This window comes from Artibeus jamaicensis, unplaced genomic scaffold (assembly GCF_021234435.1).
Source record: "Artibeus jamaicensis isolate MK-2021 breed Jamaican fruit bat unplaced genomic scaffold, CSHL_Jam_final contig_519, whole genome shotgun sequence".
Classification (NCBI taxonomy): Eukaryota; Metazoa; Chordata; class Mammalia; order Chiroptera; family Phyllostomidae; genus Artibeus; species Artibeus jamaicensis.
The window spans coordinates 53,032,192-53,051,211 of record NW_026521871.1 but is presented as its reverse complement, the minus strand read 5'-3'; the positions used below and the strand labels follow the sequence as shown (position 1 = coordinate 53,051,211).

The 19,020-nt window shown below is 61.2% G+C and overlaps 2 protein-coding genes across 2 annotated transcripts; one reads left to right on the top strand and one right to left on the bottom strand.

The window, feature by feature from the left end:
* Positions 1–809: 809 nt before the first annotated feature.
* PRSS50 (serine protease 50) lies at positions 810–5,796 on the top strand. Its single transcript, XM_053669285.1, has 6 exons — positions 810–888; positions 968–1,210; positions 2,359–2,521; positions 3,530–3,813; positions 5,017–5,183; positions 5,566–5,796. Exons 1-6 carry the CDS (start codon positions 810–812, stop codon positions 5,794–5,796), a joined length of 1,167 nt encoding a protein of 388 aa, XP_053525260.1.
* A 2,264-nt stretch (positions 5,797–8,060) lies between these two features.
* On the bottom strand, positions 8,061–14,745 carry TMIE (transmembrane inner ear). Its single transcript, XM_053669539.1, has 4 exons — positions 14,647–14,745; positions 11,639–11,756; positions 8,326–8,483; positions 8,061–8,141 (listed from the first exon to the last, which is right to left on the bottom strand). The coding sequence occupies exons 1-4, from the start codon at positions 14,743–14,745 to the stop codon at positions 8,061–8,063; spliced, it is 456 nt and encodes a 151-aa protein (XP_053525514.1).
* Between the last annotated feature and the right edge of the window lie 4,275 nt (positions 14,746–19,020).

The following is a 19,020-nucleotide window of genomic DNA, read 5'->3' as shown; positions in this document are numbered from 1 at the left end:
CACTCTTTCTCTGGGAACGGAAGCGTCACCCGAGCCACCGTCCCTAAGTGGGTGGCTTTGTCAGGGAAGGGCCTTTGCTGAATGGAGGTTGGATGGGGGGGCAGTGCACTGCTTAAAATTATGTAATCTTTAAAAAAATTATGTATTATCGATTTATTTTTAGAGAGGGGGGAGGGAGGGAGAAAGGGAGGGAGAGAAACTTCGATGTGTGAAAGAAACATCGGTCAGTTGTCTCTTGCATGTGCCAGCACTGAACTGCAGCCCAGACATGGGCCCTGACTGGGAATCCAACTGGCCACCTTTCACTTTGCTGGATGATGCCCAACTGACTGAGCCACACCTGTCAGGGCAAAACTGTGCAGTCTTTAAAAATCTTTACTGAAAACTTTTCAATCTGCTTAATTTCAGTAGCTAGGGATTGGGCCATCTCACCAGGGGAGGGATGGAGGCATGAAACCAGCCCAGGCCAGTGGGCTGCAGGAGCCGGTGAATACAGGAACTGGCGAGGTTAGTTGAGGGGCTCCGGAAAACTATTTGGCCAAGCGGTACCAGGAAATCAGAGGGCCCCAGGCAGGACCAGAAACCAGGCAACTAGCCTGCCCTCCAGGTCTGGCAGGTATGATGGACAGTCACTAGGGGGCGCCCTTGTGGGCGGAACCCCGGAAGCTGGAGGCCGCAGCGGGGCGCAGCGTGCACCAGGACCAGGGACGTCCGGACCCACCACACACCAGGAGCCGTCGTGGGCGGCCAGTGCAGGGGCGCCATCGCAGGAGGAACTCCGGGGCAGGCGCAGTTGCTGCATCCCCGGGATGGAGCCCTGGTACAAGACATCTGCGCCCTTCCTGGCCCAGGCTGGCCTGCTGCTGCTTCTGCTGCTCAGGCCGGAGGGTGAGTCCGCCCTCCCTCTCCCCTTCCTCACTCCAGGGCCTCGCTGTCCACTTCTGACCCTCTCTGCACCCTTCCACAGGTTGCTTGGGCACAGGCGAAGCCCTGGGGGCAGGGTCTGCGGCTGTTTCCCGCGACTCTGGCGCCCCCTGTGTCCCTAGTGCCACCTGTCCCTCAGGTGGGCCTCGCCTCCCCCGGCAGGCCGCTACCACTCCCACTCTGTTGCCCACTTTGACGTTGCCGACCTTGACGTTGCCGACCTTGACCCTGCCGACCTTGACCCTGCCGACCACGGAGAACCCTGTTTCTCAAGTCATTCCACTCAGTGAGTACTGTGGACTCATTCCATCAGGGAGGGGGCTTGGAGGAGATTTCCAAACCTTTGATCCGGGGGGGACGAGTGTTGAGTGAGCATCAGGATGGGCCACGCCTCCCATCCGGTGAGACAGAAGGCACAGGAAGTGCCCCGGGCTCCCAGACACGGACTGCGGGGTTGGGGGGTCTCCAGTGTAGCTTCCAGGGAACCTTCCTGTGGGTGTCCTGGGCACACACGCCAGCGTTGTCTTGAGCAGTGGCTTTCAAACGTGTGGAACTGAGACCCGGAGGGAAGTAACTCCTTGTCCTGGAACTCAGTTCACAGGATTGAACTGCCACTCCCCGGCCTTACACACCCAACGCAGCAGTGCTCTGCCAGGATTCTCCTGGATTAGCACTTACAATCGCCGCTTGTGGCCCACCTACCCCTGTTTCACAAGCCACTGCTCCGTTTGGAACACACCTGGGAGTGGGTCTTTCGTGATGTTGGCTGTATGCATTTGCAGTTCAAAATAATTTCTGAAGAGTCTGCACCCACTGACACCCACCCCTCCAGCAGAGTGGGCTGTCTTGAGGCCAGAGTCTCCACAGCCACCCAGCCCAGCAGGCGTGTGGAGTGGGAGGAGCCTCACTGTGATTCAGGCCCGCCCTCCCTGAGGGCTGATGGGGCTCCATGTTGGCGGGGGCTTCCAGTGGTGCTCCCTGGGCTGTGCTCCCTGTGTTGTGTCTGTTCGTGCACACGGCTGGTTTTCCTGTTAGGTCATCTGCCTGTCTCTCTCTGAATCACTGGAGGGGGCTCTGGAAGAGGGAGAGGGGTCCTCCTTGACTGAAGCAGGGGGCCAGGTGGAAACACGGTGGAGTGTGTGAAGGATCTGGCCAGGACTAAGGGGCCAGTGGGAATATTCTGGGGTCCGAACGGTGGGGACAGGGAGAGGGACACCTGGGGAGCACTGAGGCCATTCTGAGGTTAGATACCCCAGTGCACATGGGGACAGATGGCACCGTTTCGTGATGACCAGTGCAAAGGAGAGGCATTGGACAGTGTCCGGCCAGAGGCTGGAGAAGTGGAGGATCGCGCTGAGGGCAGGGGAAGGGAAGGTGCCATGGCATGTGGCTGGAAGGTCCTCTGCCTCATCAAGCTCTCCTCTTCCTCCTCAGCCTGTGGTATGTCCCAGGAGCAGGACCCCACCCTCAGGGACCCAGAGGCTGTGGCTCGGCGGTGGCCGTGGATGGTCAGTGTGCGGGCCAATGGCACACACATCTGTGCAGGCACCCTGATTGCCTCCCAGTGGGTGCTGACTGTGGCCCACTGCCTGACGCCGTGAGTCGGGGCCTGGGTGGGCTGGTGGAGAGGCATTTGGAGTCATACGGGGCCCAGTCTTCCCTCCAGCTGGCCCTTCAGTGGCAGCTGCGCTCTTGGCAAAGCCCTGCAGTTCTAACCCAGCCTCACCCCAGCTCCGAGCAGGTGGGAGCTGAGTTCTACAGATCCTTTCCTGGGAGCAGGAGCTCGTCCCCCTCTCCTGGTCCCTCGGTCCTATGCAGTCTTCCAGACAGGAAATGGGGCTTGGAAGCCATCGTCTGGGCCTCCCCTCTTCTATCCAGAGAGAGAAGGGCCTAATTCTTCCATTCCGCACCCTTTGCTTCACTTACACATTCCTTCCTTCCTTCAACCAACAGCCTTTGACACTCCTTGGAAGCCAGGCCCTGGCCTGGGCACTGGGGGGCAGAGAAGGGACAGATCGCTTCTCTCAGGTTGCTGGGAAGACAGACAGGAAAAGAGATGCTCAGTGTGGGGCGGCGGGGGGGGGGAGGCACACTCACCTTCCCGTGCCATGGGAGTGGCCTGAGGGCAGCATCTCTGCCGCCATGAGGGTTGATCAGGGGCAGAAGCGGTCCAAGCCTAACAGTTGACACCAAGACTCCAGGGGAATGCTGGGAAAAGAAGCCAGAGGGCAAGGCCTGGGCTGATTGCATGGGGTCCCTGTCACTTTTGGGGCCCAGCCCGGGGCCACTAGACAGAATCCGAAGTTTGGAACTAGAGAAAGCTGGGTCCACTTCCCACCTCCCTCACTTCCTAGCTGCATAGTTTCGAGCTGGTCACTGGGCTTCTCTGAACCTTGGTTCCCCCCCCCCCCCATAAAGACAAAGGGTGGTTCTGAGCATACGACCACACTGTGCATGCAGGGCCCTGACCCACCCGCTGTGAGGAGAGGCTCTGGGCTTGCAGCTGGTGGGCGGCCTGCCTGGATCTTCCCAGAGGGCAGCAATGGGGTGGAGGCCGGGCGGGGTGCCTGGAGCTGATGGCGGACTCCCTTGGTGGTTCCCCCAGGAAAGATGTTAACTATTCAGTACGCGTGGGGAGCCCCGAGATGGACCAGGTGGCTCAGACCACCGCCGACGTCCCCGTGCGCCAGGTCATCATGAACAAACGCTTCCGGGCCCGTCGCCTGTGGTCCTGGATCGGCCAGGCCCACAACATTGCTCTCCTGCAGCTGCAGCAGGAGCTCACGTTCAGCAAGTACGTCTGGCCCATCTGCCTGCCTGAGATAGAGCATGAGGTGAAGACCCACTCCCTCTGCACTGTGACGGGCTGGGGGCTCCCTAAGGCGAACGGTGAGTCACAGCCTCCCCCCCCCACCTCGGACCCCAGGTGGTGTGGGAAAGTGCCTGGGCACCGGCTGGGGTCTGCAGGGACAGACGTGTCTGAGTGTCAGCGATACTGTTCCCACCAGCCCCCTGCCCTGCCCTTCCTTTTGGGCTCTGGTACCCGGTGTCTCCTTCCCCGGGAGGGTTTCACTGCCGAGCGCACCATGGTCATTCAGGCCTTTGGGGACAGAGACTGATCTTGGCGAACACGGGGGCCCAGGCCAAGGCTTGGACACAGGACGTCCTTGGGGCAGAAGGGGCCCAGAGGAAGCGCGTGCTGTCTGCACCGACCCGGGGTGGCCATGGCTCGAAGCAGGTCCTTCAAAGTGAGGGGTGGGGTTCTGTACCTGTGAAAAGCTCCCCAGAGGAGCCCCCCATGGCCGGCCAAGGACTGTCTGTGTCCAGAGGCTGGGAGTCACTCTGGGTGCCCCCCCCTTGGTCCTCAATCCCACGTCATCCCAATTGAGGAGCAAGGCCTGAGAAGGGGGAGTGTTGCCCCAGGTCATCTGAGGGTCCATTTCCTCACGAGCCCCAGGAACATCCACTCCCTTCTAGGTCCCCTATCCTTTCCCACCAGAAAGCTGCCCTTCCCTGTAGCTTCACGTAGCCAACTTACCTAAAAACACCCCACAGGGGTACCAGCCCAGAGGAGGGGTGTGGCCTTTGGTCTTTCCTGTCGTGGACTGTTTGGGGAATGGCTGGAAATCTCCTGTCTCCTCACTCAGGCCAGGGGCAGAGAGAGGAGGAGGGGAGGGGGGTAAGTGCGGGGAACCCAGGAAGGGGCGTCCGGCAAGCTCAGTGGGGAGAGAGGCCTGTGAGGAGGGCTTGCAGAAAAGGACGGATTGGAGGGGGGGTGGGGGAGCTTGGCAGGCATTCGGAGTGGAAGGCGAGGCAAAGCTCAGACGCCGAGGCAGGAATGGGCTCTGTGGGGAGTGAGGCCCAGCAAGGCCGAGGGTGGGCAGCCTGCCCCAAGATCTCTGTCTCCAGGGTGCTTGGGAAAAGTCGGCTGGCATGGCAGGTGGGCTGAACCTGGAGAGACCTCCAGGGCTTCTGGGTGGCAGGTAGAAGAGGCTGGGGGAGTGGCCAGGAGCAAAGGGAGGTCGGTGACAAGGCCGGTGGCAGTGGGCGGCAGTGGGGCCACCGAGCCTGAGCAGGGCTCCCGTCCCACAGGCAAATGGCCCCAGTCCCGGACCATTCAGGAAAAGGAAGTCACCATCCTGAGCAGCCAACAGTGTGATAGCTTCTACCACAAGTTCTCCAAAATCCCCTTGGTGATTCGGATCATCAATACCCAGATGTTGTGTGCGGAAGACACTGACCGGGAACACTTCTGCTATGTGAGCCCTGCACCTCCACTCGCGGACTTCCGTGGCACCTGGCCAGGACTGGGAGGAGGGGGAGGAGGGGACAAGTGGGGTGATGGAGCAGGCAGATGGGGAAGAGGAGGGGGTGGGGGAAAGAGATGGGGGTCTGGTGGGGGAGGGGGCAGTGTGATGGTGGAAGGTGGAGGAGGGTGGGTTGAAGAAGGGGGGATGGAGGACCGGCACCAGAGAGAAGGAAGATGCAGCCCTCTGCAGAGGGTCTCCTGGGCCCCTCTCAGCCCTGCGATGCTTGGGGACTGTGGGGAGATCTGGTGTGAGGGCCCGGCTGGCCCCTGAGCCGGGTCACATCTCCCTTGGGCCACTTCTAGCCTCCCTGACCCTCTTGCCCCTCCCACAGGAGATAAGCGGGGAGCCCCTGGCCTGTCCCGTGGAGAACACGTGGTACTTGGTGGGAATGGTGAGCTGGGGCCCAGGCTGCGGTAAGAAGGAGGCCCCACCCATCTACCTGCGAATCTCCGCCTACAAATACTGGATCTGGGAACGCATGAGTGGGCAGGCTCTGCTGGCCCCATCCCGGGTCCTGCTACTGGCACTGCCGCTGCCCCTCAGCCTCCTGGCCGCCCGCTGACGCGCTCGGCTGTCCCTGGGGGTCCCCCTCAGCCTCTGCACCCAGAACGCTGCAGGTGCCACTCTCCCGTCGCCACAAGGCAGGGTGGGAGCTAGATGCTCAATTAAACAGTTCTCTTCCCCACGCCGCCTCCTCCTTGGGCCTTGGAGGCCCCTCACCCCCTGGGCCCGCTCCAGAGGGAGATGACTGAACAGATGGGGCAGCTGGGGGGGCTCCAGCAGTGCAAAGTGCCGAGGCTCAGGACCCCCTCTATCCCGAGGTTGGGGGAGGCTCCTGCAGAAGGTGGAGGGAGCGTGTGTGCAGGGATGACATCGAGGTTGGGTGACACCGTCCGGGCCAAAGGTGGTGCTGCCAGAACACAGCGTGAAGCTGGGTGAGGGCGTCACTCTGCGTGGGCCAGGGAGCTGAGTGTATTCTTTCTGGAACACTCCAGTGGGAGTCGGGTTCTGCTTGACTTTAGCCTGTCTCCTGGCCAGTGGCTAGAACACACCCCGTCACTGTCTTGAAGCACCATAGTGGACCCTGACCTTCCAGTGCCACCCTCTCCCTGGAGACTGGGGCAGGTGCCCACTGGGGTCAGAAATTAATCCCACCATCAGCAGCCCTGCCTGACCATAAAGGGCTACTGGGGCCCAGGTCAGAGGTCAGAGAGCCTGGGCCTGGACACCTCAGGCCTTACCAGCTGCCCCTCTGGGCGTCTGCTGCCCAGCCACACAGGAGGGCTCTGGTCTGTAGGGACAGAATGACCTTTGCCACAACCCTTGGCCCTCTCACTGCTCCTGGTCAGGGTTCAGGTTTGACTCTTGTGTGTCCCCAGCACTGGGCTCAGGCCGTCAAAGGCCCATTGGAAGCCAAAGGGAGAAGGGGAGGGGAGGGGGAAGCCGGCTGCTCCCCCAGCCCTGAGGCCCTGCCTTGGCTGTGTCCAGCTGGCGGGAGCGGCCCCCCTCTGTCTCTTGGTCACGGTCTCTCCCTCCAGCTCGCCCTAATTCAGGCTTGGAGAAAAGTCAGGGGAGGGACTTCGGTCTGGCCTCCGGAACCTATTAGCAGTGGCTGCATCAGCCCTCACACGTGTGCTCCAGGACGGGGTGTCTTGAGGGCTCACTCCTGATCATGTGGGTATGAAAAGGCACTAAGCTTTATTTACAAACCTGTGGGGGTGCAGGGCAGCGGGGCCTTTTCCATCAGCTCCCCTGGCTCCGAAACTCCTGGTCTCTCCCTAGTCTCCAGGCCCAGGTCTGGAGGCCTCAGCTACTGCTCCCCACCCCCTGGAAGCCCCTCTGTGCACCTATCATCCCAGCAGGCCCAGTCTCCCAGGGCCCTTGTGCCTTCCCATCAGCCGTGCCATTGAGGCAGTGCTGCTGAGAATGCTTCATAGAAGAAGGAGCCGCCTCCACCCCTCGCTGCCCGCTTTGGTGACCCTGCCGGGCCCTGACCCCTTCTGAGCAGAGAACGGGTCCCCAAGCAGCCCAAGGGCCGCCCCCACCCCTGACTACTCAGATACTCCCTGGATTCCTAAGATGGGGCCCCGGTGCCAGCTTTCTTCCCTTCTCCCCCTGGCCTGCTGGCCTTGGCCTCTGTGCCTGTGACTGCACCCCCACCCGGCAGCCCCAGCCCCTCACGTTGGCCTCCCAGCAGCCTCAGCTCCATAACACAGTGTAAAGTAAGTGCATGCCATTGCCAGGAGCTTGGCTGGGCTGGGGGTGCTCCTGCTTCTGGCTACCTCTGCTCACCCCAGCAGGCCAGAAACCCCGCCAGGCTCGGGCCAGACCCCTCGGCCCAGGACTGCTATCCAGCCGAGTCTGAGAACCTCTTGCTGCCGCAGCTTCCCGGCATGCATCCAGTTCATGCGCCTTTCCTGAGGCAAACCCACCTCCCATTGCCCCTTTAGAGCCACTGCTGTTTCTGGCCAAAGGGTGGGACGGAGCCATGTCTGGGGGCAGGGGGTAAGGGGCAGGGGGAGGCTGCTCTGGACGTACAGAGGGATGGCGACCTTGGACCAGCTTTGCTGCATGGCCACAAGGATGGTGTGAAAGCAGCGGAGTCTGGGCTGGGAGGCAGGACACCTGCAGTCTCGTCCCTGCCCCTGATTGGCCATAAGGACATGGCCATGGGCCTCAGCAACTCCCTCTGAGCAGAGAGAGGATGTTCTACAGCCTCTGCGGTCCGTGGATGAGCTCGCAGTCCAAGACACCTGGACCCTGGCCAGGACGTGAGCCCCAGGCCTGCCAGCCTCAGCTGCTGTCCCCAGGAAGCTGTCGTCCTTTCTATCCTTTCTTGGCTTTGTCCTTCTCGTCCTCCTCTACCTTGATGGCCACTGTGTCCACAGTGTCCTTTTTCTTTTTCTTCTTCTTATCATCTGTGGAGCAGAGAGATGTGTGGCCGGAGTAAGTAGGCACGCCAAGGCTTGCACCATGGTCTCCCACACCCAAGCCCCCACTTCTTCCTTCTTTCATACCTCTCCCCACTGCATGACACCTCCTGGTTCTACCTGCCTCCCTCTGACCAACTCCTGTCCCCTGGTGTCCTGGCCTGCTCACCTCCAGGGACTTCTGTGAGCTCATCAAGGGGTGGCACTGTCTCCAGTTTGTCGGTGTACATCTTGGCTGCCTTTCGCTGCAGGTACCGGGCCTCGATCTCCTTCCGGGTCCGTGGCACGCGGCAGTTGAAAACACAGCACAGAGTGATAACTGGAGGGGCACAGAGGCAGCTTGGCCAGGGCTGGGCTCAGACAGCCAGGAAGGTCCCCAGACTCCTCATCCGGCTGGGGGCGCTCACCTAAGAGGCTGGGCCAGGAGGCTCCGCCTCGTGCCAAAACCCTGGTGGTCCCCAGGATTGTAAAGCTCCCTCCCGAGTGGGGCTGGCTTCGTGCACTCACAGAGCGCCCCACTCTGAGAAGGGCCTGGTGCTTGGGTGAATGCTCTGCTCTCACTGTTCTGAATTCTGAATCATTTTTGAACAGGGGTCTCACGTTTTCACTCGGCACCGGTCTGTCTGATCCTGGACCCTTGGGACAGAATTCCCGGAGAGCAGGGCAGACGGCTATGCTGTGACTCAAGCTACTGCTTCCCGGAGGCGCCCTGTGCCTCCAACCCAGGCCTGTGGGCTCTGCGTGCATCCTAGTTTGTCCCCCCAGGCCCCTAAGGGCAGAGCCAGCGTGGCCTCAGACCCCGGGGACACAGCTGCACCCTCCTCAGCTTCCCAGAGGCCCAGCCTGGGCTCCGCCTCTTGTGACTGGGGCAAGGGCTCAGACCTGCCCTGGGGCGTTCACCTCAGACAGAGCTATTCCAGAAGCGGTTTTCCTGCCGAGGGCGGCTGCACCCACGCTAGCTGGGCCAGGGCATGGAGCTGGCTGGTCCGGTGAGGGACACGGCAGGTCAGGGGAGGGCTGCCAGGACCTGGTTGGACTGAGTTTATTTTTCTGAGCCCCACGCCCCAACTCCAAGTCTGACCACCTTGACCCCAGCCTCAGGAGAGGGAATGGAGCTACTTCCTATTATAAATCAGATGAGCAGACATGACTTTCTGGCAGACTCCTGGGGACAGGAAGGCCAGGCAGGGTAAGCCGGGCATATTTTGGGGAAGGTGGGCCGGACCTACGTGGCCTGGGTTGGAGCACCGTCTGGAGGCGTCTTGTGCAACTTTGGCCACACATTATGGCCCCACTGAGTTTCACAGACTCACAACATCAAAGGAAAAAAATGAATGAATGGATGAGAAAGATGGTCTCAAAGCTTTTGCTGCTGAGGACAAGACTGGACCCCTGAATGAATGAATGAATGGATGAATGAATGAATGGATGGATGGAGTGGGCAATAGCATCCAGGGTTGCTCTGGGGAGGGGCTGCATCAGCCCCAACAGCAGGTCTGAGGAGACTCTGCTGTCTGCAGGGAGACCTGAGCAGACGGCAGGCCTTTCTGAGCCAAAGCCCTGGGTCCTGGTCTCCAGACCCTGGTGTGTGTGCCTGATGCCCAAGGCTGTTCTCCCAACCCAACCTCACTGACTCCGGCCGCCTCTCCCAGCCACCCACAGGGCACCTCCGCGGGACCAGGCAGGCTCGGGAGCTCTCCACAAGGACTGCTTCCACACCCAGCAGGCCTGGGCTTCCAGGGAGTCCCAGGGGCAGCCCCTGGAGGCCGGGGCAGGGCTCAAACTTGGCCCCTCTCTCCAGGCAGCGCCTTGGACTGAGTTCCAGGGCCAGACAGGGGCTTGGGATACAAGGCCCCAGGCTGAGGAGATCCCCAGAGGCACCCCACCCAGTCCCAGCCCTTCTTCACACAGGCCTGGGGGGGATACTCCTGTAGCAGTCACGCCTCCCAGGCCCAAGCGGACCAGGGGGCAGGAAAGCTGCCGCCTCCTTAGGAGATCAGCTGTGCCATCCCCGTTCCCTTGGGCCTTGCGTGCAGGTGACCAGTGCTGCTCTGCAGCTCAGGGGCCTTTGGGACCATCCTTACTCTTTCTACGAAATGCAGTGAGGAGCCGGGGTCAGTCTGTGTGGCTGAAGTCCCTGTGCTGCTTTGGGCTCCGGGCATCTCCACCACGTGGGGCTGAGCAGAGCCCTGGAGAGGCCGTTGTGTGTTCTGAGGCCCCACCATGCCCTTACCCCTGCTCCCCGGGTGTCCCAGAGCTGCCCCCTGCTCTCCCACCCTAGACTGCTCCTGTGGCCCAGCAGGGCCGATGCTGCCCCGCCCTGTCTGCTGGTGGGGGAAGCCCCTCCGTGGACACTGGAGCTGCGTCTGTCTGTCTGTGGGGCCCCTGCACAGCAGCCTGACTGGGCCTTGGCCTTGGCTAAGAACACAGCGCAGCCTCCCACTCAGATCCTGGTCCCACCCAGGCAAGAAGCAATGGCGGGGGTTAGGGAGGTGGACGTTCTCTCATGGGGAGGGCACTTCTGGTGCTGAGAGAAGCACATGCAAATCTGGTGTCCTGTCACCCTTCGGGTCCTACATGTGTGGGGGGCCTTGCCCTTAGGGGACCTCACCCAGGACCACTCCGCTGGGACTTAAATGCCACTTTAGCCCCAGCCTGGGGTGCCCTCTGTAACCATCCTGCAGGGGTTAGCTGAGACCCGTGCCCACACATTGCTTCTGCCCAGGGTGCTTTTCCAGCAGCCCCCCGGAAGCCCCACCCACGCTCCCCCACAGGCAGCTTGGGGACCCCTCCTCTCTGCAGTCTTTGTGGGGGCCGCTCCCCACTGCCTGTGGCCTGTAGGAAACTCCTCAGACACAGTGCCACGGTGGCCCCCCCCACCTTCAGCTGGCATCTCTCTGCCCCCTCCACCCAACTCCAGACCCTGGCCAGAGAAGGAGGGCTGAAAGCAGGGTGCCCAGACCCGGGAGAGAAGGGGGTCTCCTGCTTTTAACTGAGGTGGGTGTGAGTCATTCGGGGCAATGGTATTGGACAAGGCAGGGTCTGCAGTTTGGGAGACACATCTGCTGGGCATCTGGGGAGTCTCCAGGCTGAGCTGCGGCCAGGGTGGCCTTGCTGGGGCCCCTGGGTGTGGGCCCTTTAAGCTGGCTGAAGGGCAGGAAAAGCATCAGGAGGCCCGCTATAGGGAAAAATGACACGTCCTCGTCCTGGCTCCTGGAGTCCCCTGTAATTACGGTAATTGCCCTGTGGCTGCATCCCCGGCCGGGGAGAATACTTCAGGTCACCACCGCCTGTCAGCCCTCCACAGGGACTTTGTGTGGAGCCGGAGGTGCCAGAAGCCGCAGCAGGCCTCCTGCGGGCGCCTGGCCTGCTCACACTGCCCGGAATTGCTGCCCCGAGCGCCTGGGGGTGGTGCTGGCGGCCGGGGCGCTGAGCTCTCACTGCGTGTCGGGCGGGGCGGGGGCAGCTACTCACTGATGGACAGCACGAAGAGCGAGAAGATGCCCACCACGTGCCACAGGCGCATGTCCCAGAACACCACCGTCTCCTTGGTCAGCGGGGGCGGCTTGGGCTTGGGCGGAGCCGTGCTGGGCTGTGGATGGGGAGAGAGGGCAGTGAGCCGGGCAGAGGCCGGGGCAGGGCTGGGCTGAGAGAGACCCAGGTCTCAGCGAGGACTCAGTGCGAGCATTTCAGACTCTCCTAGAATCATGACCAATGCCCTAGACCTTGGGGAGTTCCTGATTGAAAGCAAGAGGAGGGAGCAGAGCCCCGTGGAGCTGGGACTGGGACTGCAAGGGTGCTTGGGGAAACCAAGGGGACAGAAAGGAACAGCCTGTCCCCGCCAGGTTCGAGGCCCCTTCAGGCAGCCTCTGGGTCTCTCCTCCTGCTGCAGCCAGGGCCCCCACAGGTAGGTGGGGACTCAGGACCAAGGCCAGAGACAAGGCAAGGCCTGTGCTGCCCTCTGGACTTTGCTCTCAGGTACCCTCAGTGTGGGGTGGGATGTGGAGCTGCAGTCTGGGCCTGAGACTCTGCCACCTGGCTAGGTCCCCCAGCAGGTGACCTCAACAGTTGCCTCCCCTACCAGAGTCACTGCCTCTGACCAGAAGGCTGGCAGAGTCTTTACAGGCATGACCAGATAATTTGTTCACAGTACGGCAGCGACACCTGGAGGCCAAAAGATGTAAGCACGGCGGGAGTAAATCCCGAGCAGAGCAGCGCCAGACTCCTCTTGCCTTCCCAGTGGGACACGGCCCTGCCCTGGGGTGGGGTGAAGGGGTCTGATCAAGACTGGTCCCTGATCTGTGGGACTGACAGAGATATGACCTCTGTCACCAAGGTTGGCTGAGGTGGGAATTAGTGCTTAGAAGGAGAGAGGAACCTGGGACGTCTCTGCAACAGGTGCCCTAACCTGGTTAACCAGACAAGGACACACCTAGGAGTCTCTCTGGCCTCCTGGGAGGGAAAGGCAGCCCACAGTCTGTCCTCTGGGCAGTCTGGAGGCCCGAGTACCTCCCACAAGCCAGGCACCTCACTAAATAAACACCCTTCGGCATGTGTTGGGGACACTTGGAGATGACGGGTCCCTGGTAACCCAGAGGTGCTTTGTGCCAGGGTTGGTACACGATTCCGGCTCTTTTCACTTAACCAGGGTGAACTGGGGCGGGTACGACATGTATGCAGGGTCAGGCACAGGTGTGGTGTAAGGTGCACCTGGGGGGCGGGGCACAGGGTCAGGCACCGTTTGTGGGTGTGGTCAGCATGCATTGGTAGTGTCAGGGCGGTGGCAGGGGCTTGAGTAGAGGGTGACGGGTAGCAGGCTGGCATGTCCTTGCGGCAGGCACTGCCGGAGGTCTGAACTGTGGAGCTTGGAGGTCCCGGCTTCCATCAGAGCCTCACGGCCTGAGGGGTGAAGCCTGGAGGGCTCAGGTGGCGGTGCCCGGGACCCCAGCCCTGCCCATCTTTCGGGTGCTTCCCTGGATCCCCTGGGCTCGGCCAGGCCCCGGCACAGGCTGCAGGATGATGGCAGGCAGATGGACCCCAAATGCAATTTTCCTTAATGAGCTGGGAGAAGACGCGCTCCTGGGAGCTGGGGAAGAGTCCTTGGCTGAGGACTGACTCAGCCCCCACCCATCCCCAGGCCCTCCGGCACCCAGGCCAGCTCAGTTTCTTCACCTGAGGCCTCAGGGCAGCCAGTGAAGGACCCACACACATGCCGTGGGGCTAAGCCAGCCGGACTCCCCTTACAGGGACACTGGAGCTGATATCTGACTCCAGCCCAGCCCTCCGATCACACACCCTGGTCAGCAGCAGCGCCAGGCTCAGACCAGGCTGCAGAGCTCTGTCCCCAGCCATATTCCCCAGACTCTTCAGTTCAGGGCTGTGTCCCCTGAGACCTCCAGGATAAGTCTCTGTTCTTCCCCTCCCATCCTGTCTCCTTCACCTGACACTTCAGGGCTCTCCCGAGGGCCGCCCTGCTCTCTCCGCGAGCTGCTTTCCTAAGCTCCATCCTTCATTCCTTCCTGGCCCTGCCTCTTGGCCTCACACTCCAGAATTCTGGGTCTGGTCTGCCTCTTTGACACCCCTTCCTGGCTCAGCAGCAACGGGGTACAGAGGGACCAGGGAGGCTGCAGGTGGCCCCCAGCCTGCCCCTCTCAGCCCTTCCTGGCCCCAGCCAGGCTCTCAGCCAAACACCCAGCCATCTTCCTCCCCTCTTCCTGGGCACTCTCAGAGCTCCTCCCAGTTCTTCCAACAATCTGCCCTTTTCTGATTTATTCTCTCCTGTCCAAACCAGGAACTCTCCCTTCCAGGAACTTCTGCCAGCTCCCTGTTATCATCAGGACCAAGACAGAGCCTAAGGCCGAGTCCTGCCCTGCCCGCCCCTTCCCTGTGAGGCAGAACGTTCAGCGAGCATCCAGCTCAACTTGTGATTGCTCCACAAAGGGTCTCCTGGCCCCTGTGCCCGGCCTCCAGCTTGGGACCCTCCCACCTGCTTCCCCAGGCTGTGTTTGCCCCACTGGGCAGGGGGCCCTGCAGGGTCTTCTGGGGCAGAAGCTGTCTCCTCAGCAGTCGCTAGGGTCAGGAACTAGGTCCCCCTCTCAGACTAGAGGACTATGCGCCCCTCACCCCAGGGCCCTCATCAGACCCGGGGACTAGAGGAGAGGTGCTGAGTGACCCCAACAGGCCGGCACCCCGTACCCCCCAGTCAGACAGAGAATGCTTAAGGCCAGGTCAGGGTGAGTGTCCTCTATGAGATGCATGTCCTTGGAGTCAGGAGCGGCACCCACCCATAACACCAGGGCCCTCAGATTCGCGGCCGTCTCTGCACAGCCTGCAAGGTTTCAGGCAGGTCACCTCATTAAGCCAGGTCTCCCAGGGCGAGAGGAAAGGAAAACGCAGGTCCCGGTCAGAAAGGCCCTCCACCCCGTCCTCCGCCTGGACGGTGACAGCCCCCCTGAGCCGCCCCCGCCCCCGCCAGGTCTCACCTCCACCAGTTGCCCGGCGACCCCCGCGAGGCAGACCCCCAGCGCAGCGCCGCCCAGCGCCCAGAGGGGCCCCGTGCCCGGCCGCCGCCCGGCCACCATCTTCGAGCCGCCCGCTGTTCAGTGCCGCAGGTCCGGGAGCCCAGCGATGCTTGGAGGCCCGGCGACGGTCCCCAGGCCAGCTGGCGCTCGACGGTGGCGGTGTGGTCGCAGGCTGCGAGTGAGCATCATTTATTCATCGCTGGTGTCTGGTTGCGGTGCCGCCTGCCCCCACAGAGGAGCCGGGGAAGGGCCCGCCCCCTCCGGGAGGATCAGACTCCAGACCCCCCCCCCCACCTGGACGGACGAGAGCCCACCCTGCCTTCCCCACTGGGCCTCAGTTTCTCCATCTGGGGTAAAGGGAGGGGCTGGAATCTCTTGATCTAGGAGGCCCTTCCCATTTTGACGTTCTGAATTTGAAACACTGTACAGGACCTAGGTGGAGGGGGGCATGGCAGGCATGTTGCCATGGTGACGGGAGCTCAGGGATGTCCTGGGCTTTCTGGGCTGGCTTCCTGCCCAGAGGCAGCTCTGGTCACCCTGGACACCAGAGCTGGGGTGGGTGGAGGATGGGGGGCAGGGGATAACATGGGCAGAGCTGCCAGCTGTGGGTGCCGGGGAAGGTTCCTGAAGGAGCCGGTATCTGCAGCTAGCGGGACAGGGTAGGCTCCCCCGGGGAAAGCGGGCTCTGGCTGACCCTCAGCCTCTGCCAAAGCTGAGCCCTGACCCTGACCTCACACTGAACCTGGCCCACATCTCACTGTGGTCCTGACCCCAGGGTGAGCCCTGACAACCCAGGGGTGCAGGGGAGGAGGGAGGGAGGCCCTGAGGGGCCTTGGGACCCAGAAAGGACTGTGGAGGAAGAGTGGGCAGCCTGGGTGGGGAGACTCTTCTGCTTTATCTTCCTTCCTCTCCCCTCCCTCCCTCCCTCCCCCCTTCCTCCTTTCCTTCCTTCCTTCCTCCCATTATTATTCATCCCCCCTCCCATTGATTGCTGGAGGAGCAGCTCAGGTGTTGAACCCCAGCAGGCTAGGGTGCTTTGGGCCTCGGGCCCACCCTCAGAACCGGGTGCTCTACAGATCCAGAGGCTTGTGGGGCTCTTGCTGGGAGGTGCCGTAGATGAGCCAGGACCAAGGCTGATGCAGTAGAGGGCAGAAGGCCAGCCTTCAACACGCACAGGTGTCAGGACTGGGAGACGACGGGGCAGGCAGGGAAAGGAGAGAGCCACTGGCAGAGATGCCTGGCCCAGGGGACCCCTCAAGGAGACCCTCGCCAGTGGGCGACCGCGTCTGGGGGACCTGGCGGGCTGGGCCACCCCATCCTCCCCAGGCACACAGGGATCCACCAGAGCCCAAGCCACTTGCTGCGCTCTCCGTTCGCACCCCACTTCCTCACGCCACCTGTCGTGGGCCAGGCTAGGGAAGGCCACACTGACCAGCCAGGAACATGGGCTCACCCTTAGGGTAGGGGTCAGAGGGGGCTTGGTTGGACGGGGCTGGGGTCAGTGGACCTAACCGTGGCCTCGGGCATAGCATTGCTCCTCTGCACGTCCATGTCCTCATCTGTGGGGTGATGGGGGCGAGACTGTCATCCCAGGGCTGAGGAAGGGTACGACGAGGGACCTTTATGGGGGTGCCGGCTCTCCTTGACAGGATGGCTCAGCCCAGGAGGGGCGGGGTGTCATTCTTTTCGTGAAGTTCATCTTTCCATCCAAGAAGCAGGGCAAGTCCCATGAAGAAATCTGAAAGGGAATACATCACATATGTCCCCACTGTCCTCTGAAACGGCCACTGGGGTCCCCAGTCGTCCCCACTTCTCCACAGGCTCCCGAACACAGCTGAGATCTCACTGTGCGCTGTTTACCATGTACATTTCCCCAGAGCTTTTTACCCGACCCAGGTACCCTAGCTCCACCCCCCACTGCCACCTGCACCCCAAACACACCGTCAAACCTGTCACATGGGCTTTGAAGTCACACTTACCTGCAGTCACAGGCTGTCCTGAAAGTTTTGATGCACTTTGAAGCTTTAATAACCTCAGAAGTATAAAGCTACACATTTACAAGAAACACCATTTGAAAGTTGCATTATTTAAATGTCTTTGACAAATGTCCACAAAAAATAGCTATCATCCAAAATTCACTAGATTAGCAGAGAGAAAGTTTAAGTAGTTAAACTTTAAAATTATGTTTCTTGTAAATCGGTAGCTTCATGTTATTACAACCTCTGAAGGTTTTGATGCTTCAATGCTTGGAACTAAGACTTCTGGGACACAATCCGTTTGACAGCTGGGAGTCCTCGGGGGGTGACCTCACCGCTGGGAGCTTCAACTGTCACCTGCAAAATGGGTGGCCACATCCAGATAAGACACTGCAAAGAACCCCCTGCCCCCGTTATCAGACATCTGCATTATTTCCGGTTCTCCCCGAGTGAACACCATGCTGAGAGGAGCATCCTGAAAGCTCAAGCCTTATTCATCTCTTTACTCCTCTCCCCTATTCACTCATGACAAATCGAGGCCCAGAGAGGGCTTGCGTCCTGCCTCAGGCCACTCAGGAACTGGGGCTCCCAACTTGCCCTCAGCCCCAGCTCTGCCCGCTGTCCGGCACTGTTTCTGCAGCTCATGAGATCCCTCTGCCCCTCGCACCCTGCTCCCAGTTGGGCCCATCAGGTTCGGGGTGGCGGAGCACCTGGCTTCCCTGGAAGACAGTGTCCCCTTCGTGCGTGGTAGCATGAGAGCAGGCCTGCAGAACCTTGCTTGTCCCTTGTGTGCTATTTTTAGCTCTTGAGGGTTTCCTGCAGGAACCCAGTCCTGCTTCCAGCGCCGCTGGGTTGGAAGCCATGAGTAGAGTCAGTCGGCAGCGGCAGGGGACACTGCGGAGAGTTCTCTCCTGGGGCCTGAAACCCCAGGGGTTAAGCTTTGGCTCTGAGGGAACAGGGAGGAGGAAGCAGGCATTTCCCCCCAGTCGGAGTCAGGGTGGGCTCAGCCTGGACTGGGGGTGGGGTCTGGGCAGCCTGGGCCTGTGACAAGTGGCTTGAGCCTGCTGGGACCTGGCAGTCTCTGACCTTGCTGGCCCCACGCCCGGCTCAGAATAGCTCTGGGGCTGGGCTGGGCCTGGGTGGTACCTGCGTGTGCACAGCACCAGCCAGTGTCCCAAGGCATGTGTGTGCGCAAGACTTCAAGTGCACTTGCCTATGTGTGTCTGAGGGTGAGTCTCAGCGTGCACTTCATGGAGCAGTGTGTAAGTCTGCGTCCATGTGGACGTGGTCTGCATACGTGAGCCTGTATGCAGGGCTGCCCCTGACTGTGCAGCACTGAGGCCCTGCCAGTGAGTCCCATAGTACATGGGTCTGTCTGGCACAAGTGAGTGCACACGTCACCACATTACTGCCGTGTCACACATGCAAGCAGGGGGTGTGGGGGTGGGTGGGATTGGCCATGTTGCAGGTGGCCCAGGGTAGGTGGACCCAGAGGAGCTTGTCATTTGGGCACTACCTGGGCCACTACAAATTACCTGGCCCCGAGCCAAGGATGAGCCTGGATAGAGGCTGGGCCGGACATAACCCATTTGGCAGATAATAAAACTGGGCTTGGCAATGCCCATGAGGTCACCCAGTGAGTGGGCAGTGGGTGAGCGAAGACTGGCCCCCAGTCTTCCAATTCCCTTAGCTGTGGCTAAACAGGAAGTCTGAGCTCTGGGGAGGAAGCTGCCGGGGCCGTTCCCTTCCTGCCTGAGTCCGGGCAGAACTGTCTTTCCTTGGCTACAGGTACAGATGAGGAAACTGAGGCCCAGAGAGGGGAAGGGCTGTCACAGAGACATCCAGCACAGAATGAGATCCCTCCTGCTAAGGGCCCTGCTTACCCCATTTGTCACCGGTGGTGAGAACACAGGTTCCCGGATGACCTTGCTCTCTCCCCACGTGGCCATGGATACTCTCCAGCCCTTGGCCCTTCCTCCCAAGCCCAAGAGACCCCCTTGCCTGCCCACTCTCATGTGCCGGGGGACCCACAGACCTCCCAAGCCCCTGCCCATCTGCTAAGGAACCCGTGGAACTGGCCGTGCACCCTCTCTACCAGGGTTTCTCTTCGCCTGGCAGGGATGAGACATGCCTGCCGCCACCTCAGACCTCAGCAGGGGTTGGTGGGCCACCCTTTTTTCTCTTGTACTGCCTGCCTCTGGATGGCCCTTTTTGCCTCGATGTTCTCAGTGGTGAAAAAGGCAGAGGTGGCCCCGTGTGTCTGGTCACTCCCCAGAAACTGTGAGCTACGGGAAGTGATGGGAAGCTGGCCTAGCAGCCAAAGGGGGACCTGGTCAGACAGCAGGCTCCTTTGTTACAG

Coding starts and splice junctions, on each gene's coding strand:
- TMIE (XM_053669539.1), bottom strand. CDS start 14,745: ATGGTGGCCGGGCGGCGGCCGGGCACGGGGCCCCTCTGGGCGCTGGGC. Junction 8,484..11,638: donor GCTCTTCGTGCTGTCCATCA/GTGAGTAGCTGC, acceptor GTGCCCCTCCAG/TTATCACTCTGTGCTGTGTT. Junction 8,142..8,325: donor AAGTCCCTGGAGGTGAGCAG/GCCAGGACACCA, acceptor GATGATAAGAAG/AAGAAAAAGAAAAAGGACAC.
- PRSS50 (XM_053669285.1), top strand. CDS start 810: ATGGAGCCCTGGTACAAGACATCTGCGCCCTTCCTGGCCCAGGCTGGC. Junction 1,211..2,358: donor TTCTCAAGTCATTCCACTCA/GTGAGTACTGTG, acceptor CTTCCTCCTCAG/CCTGTGGTATGTCCCAGGAG. Junction 5,184..5,565: donor ACCGGGAACACTTCTGCTAT/GTGAGCCCTGCA, acceptor CCCCTCCCACAG/GAGATAAGCGGGGAGCCCCT.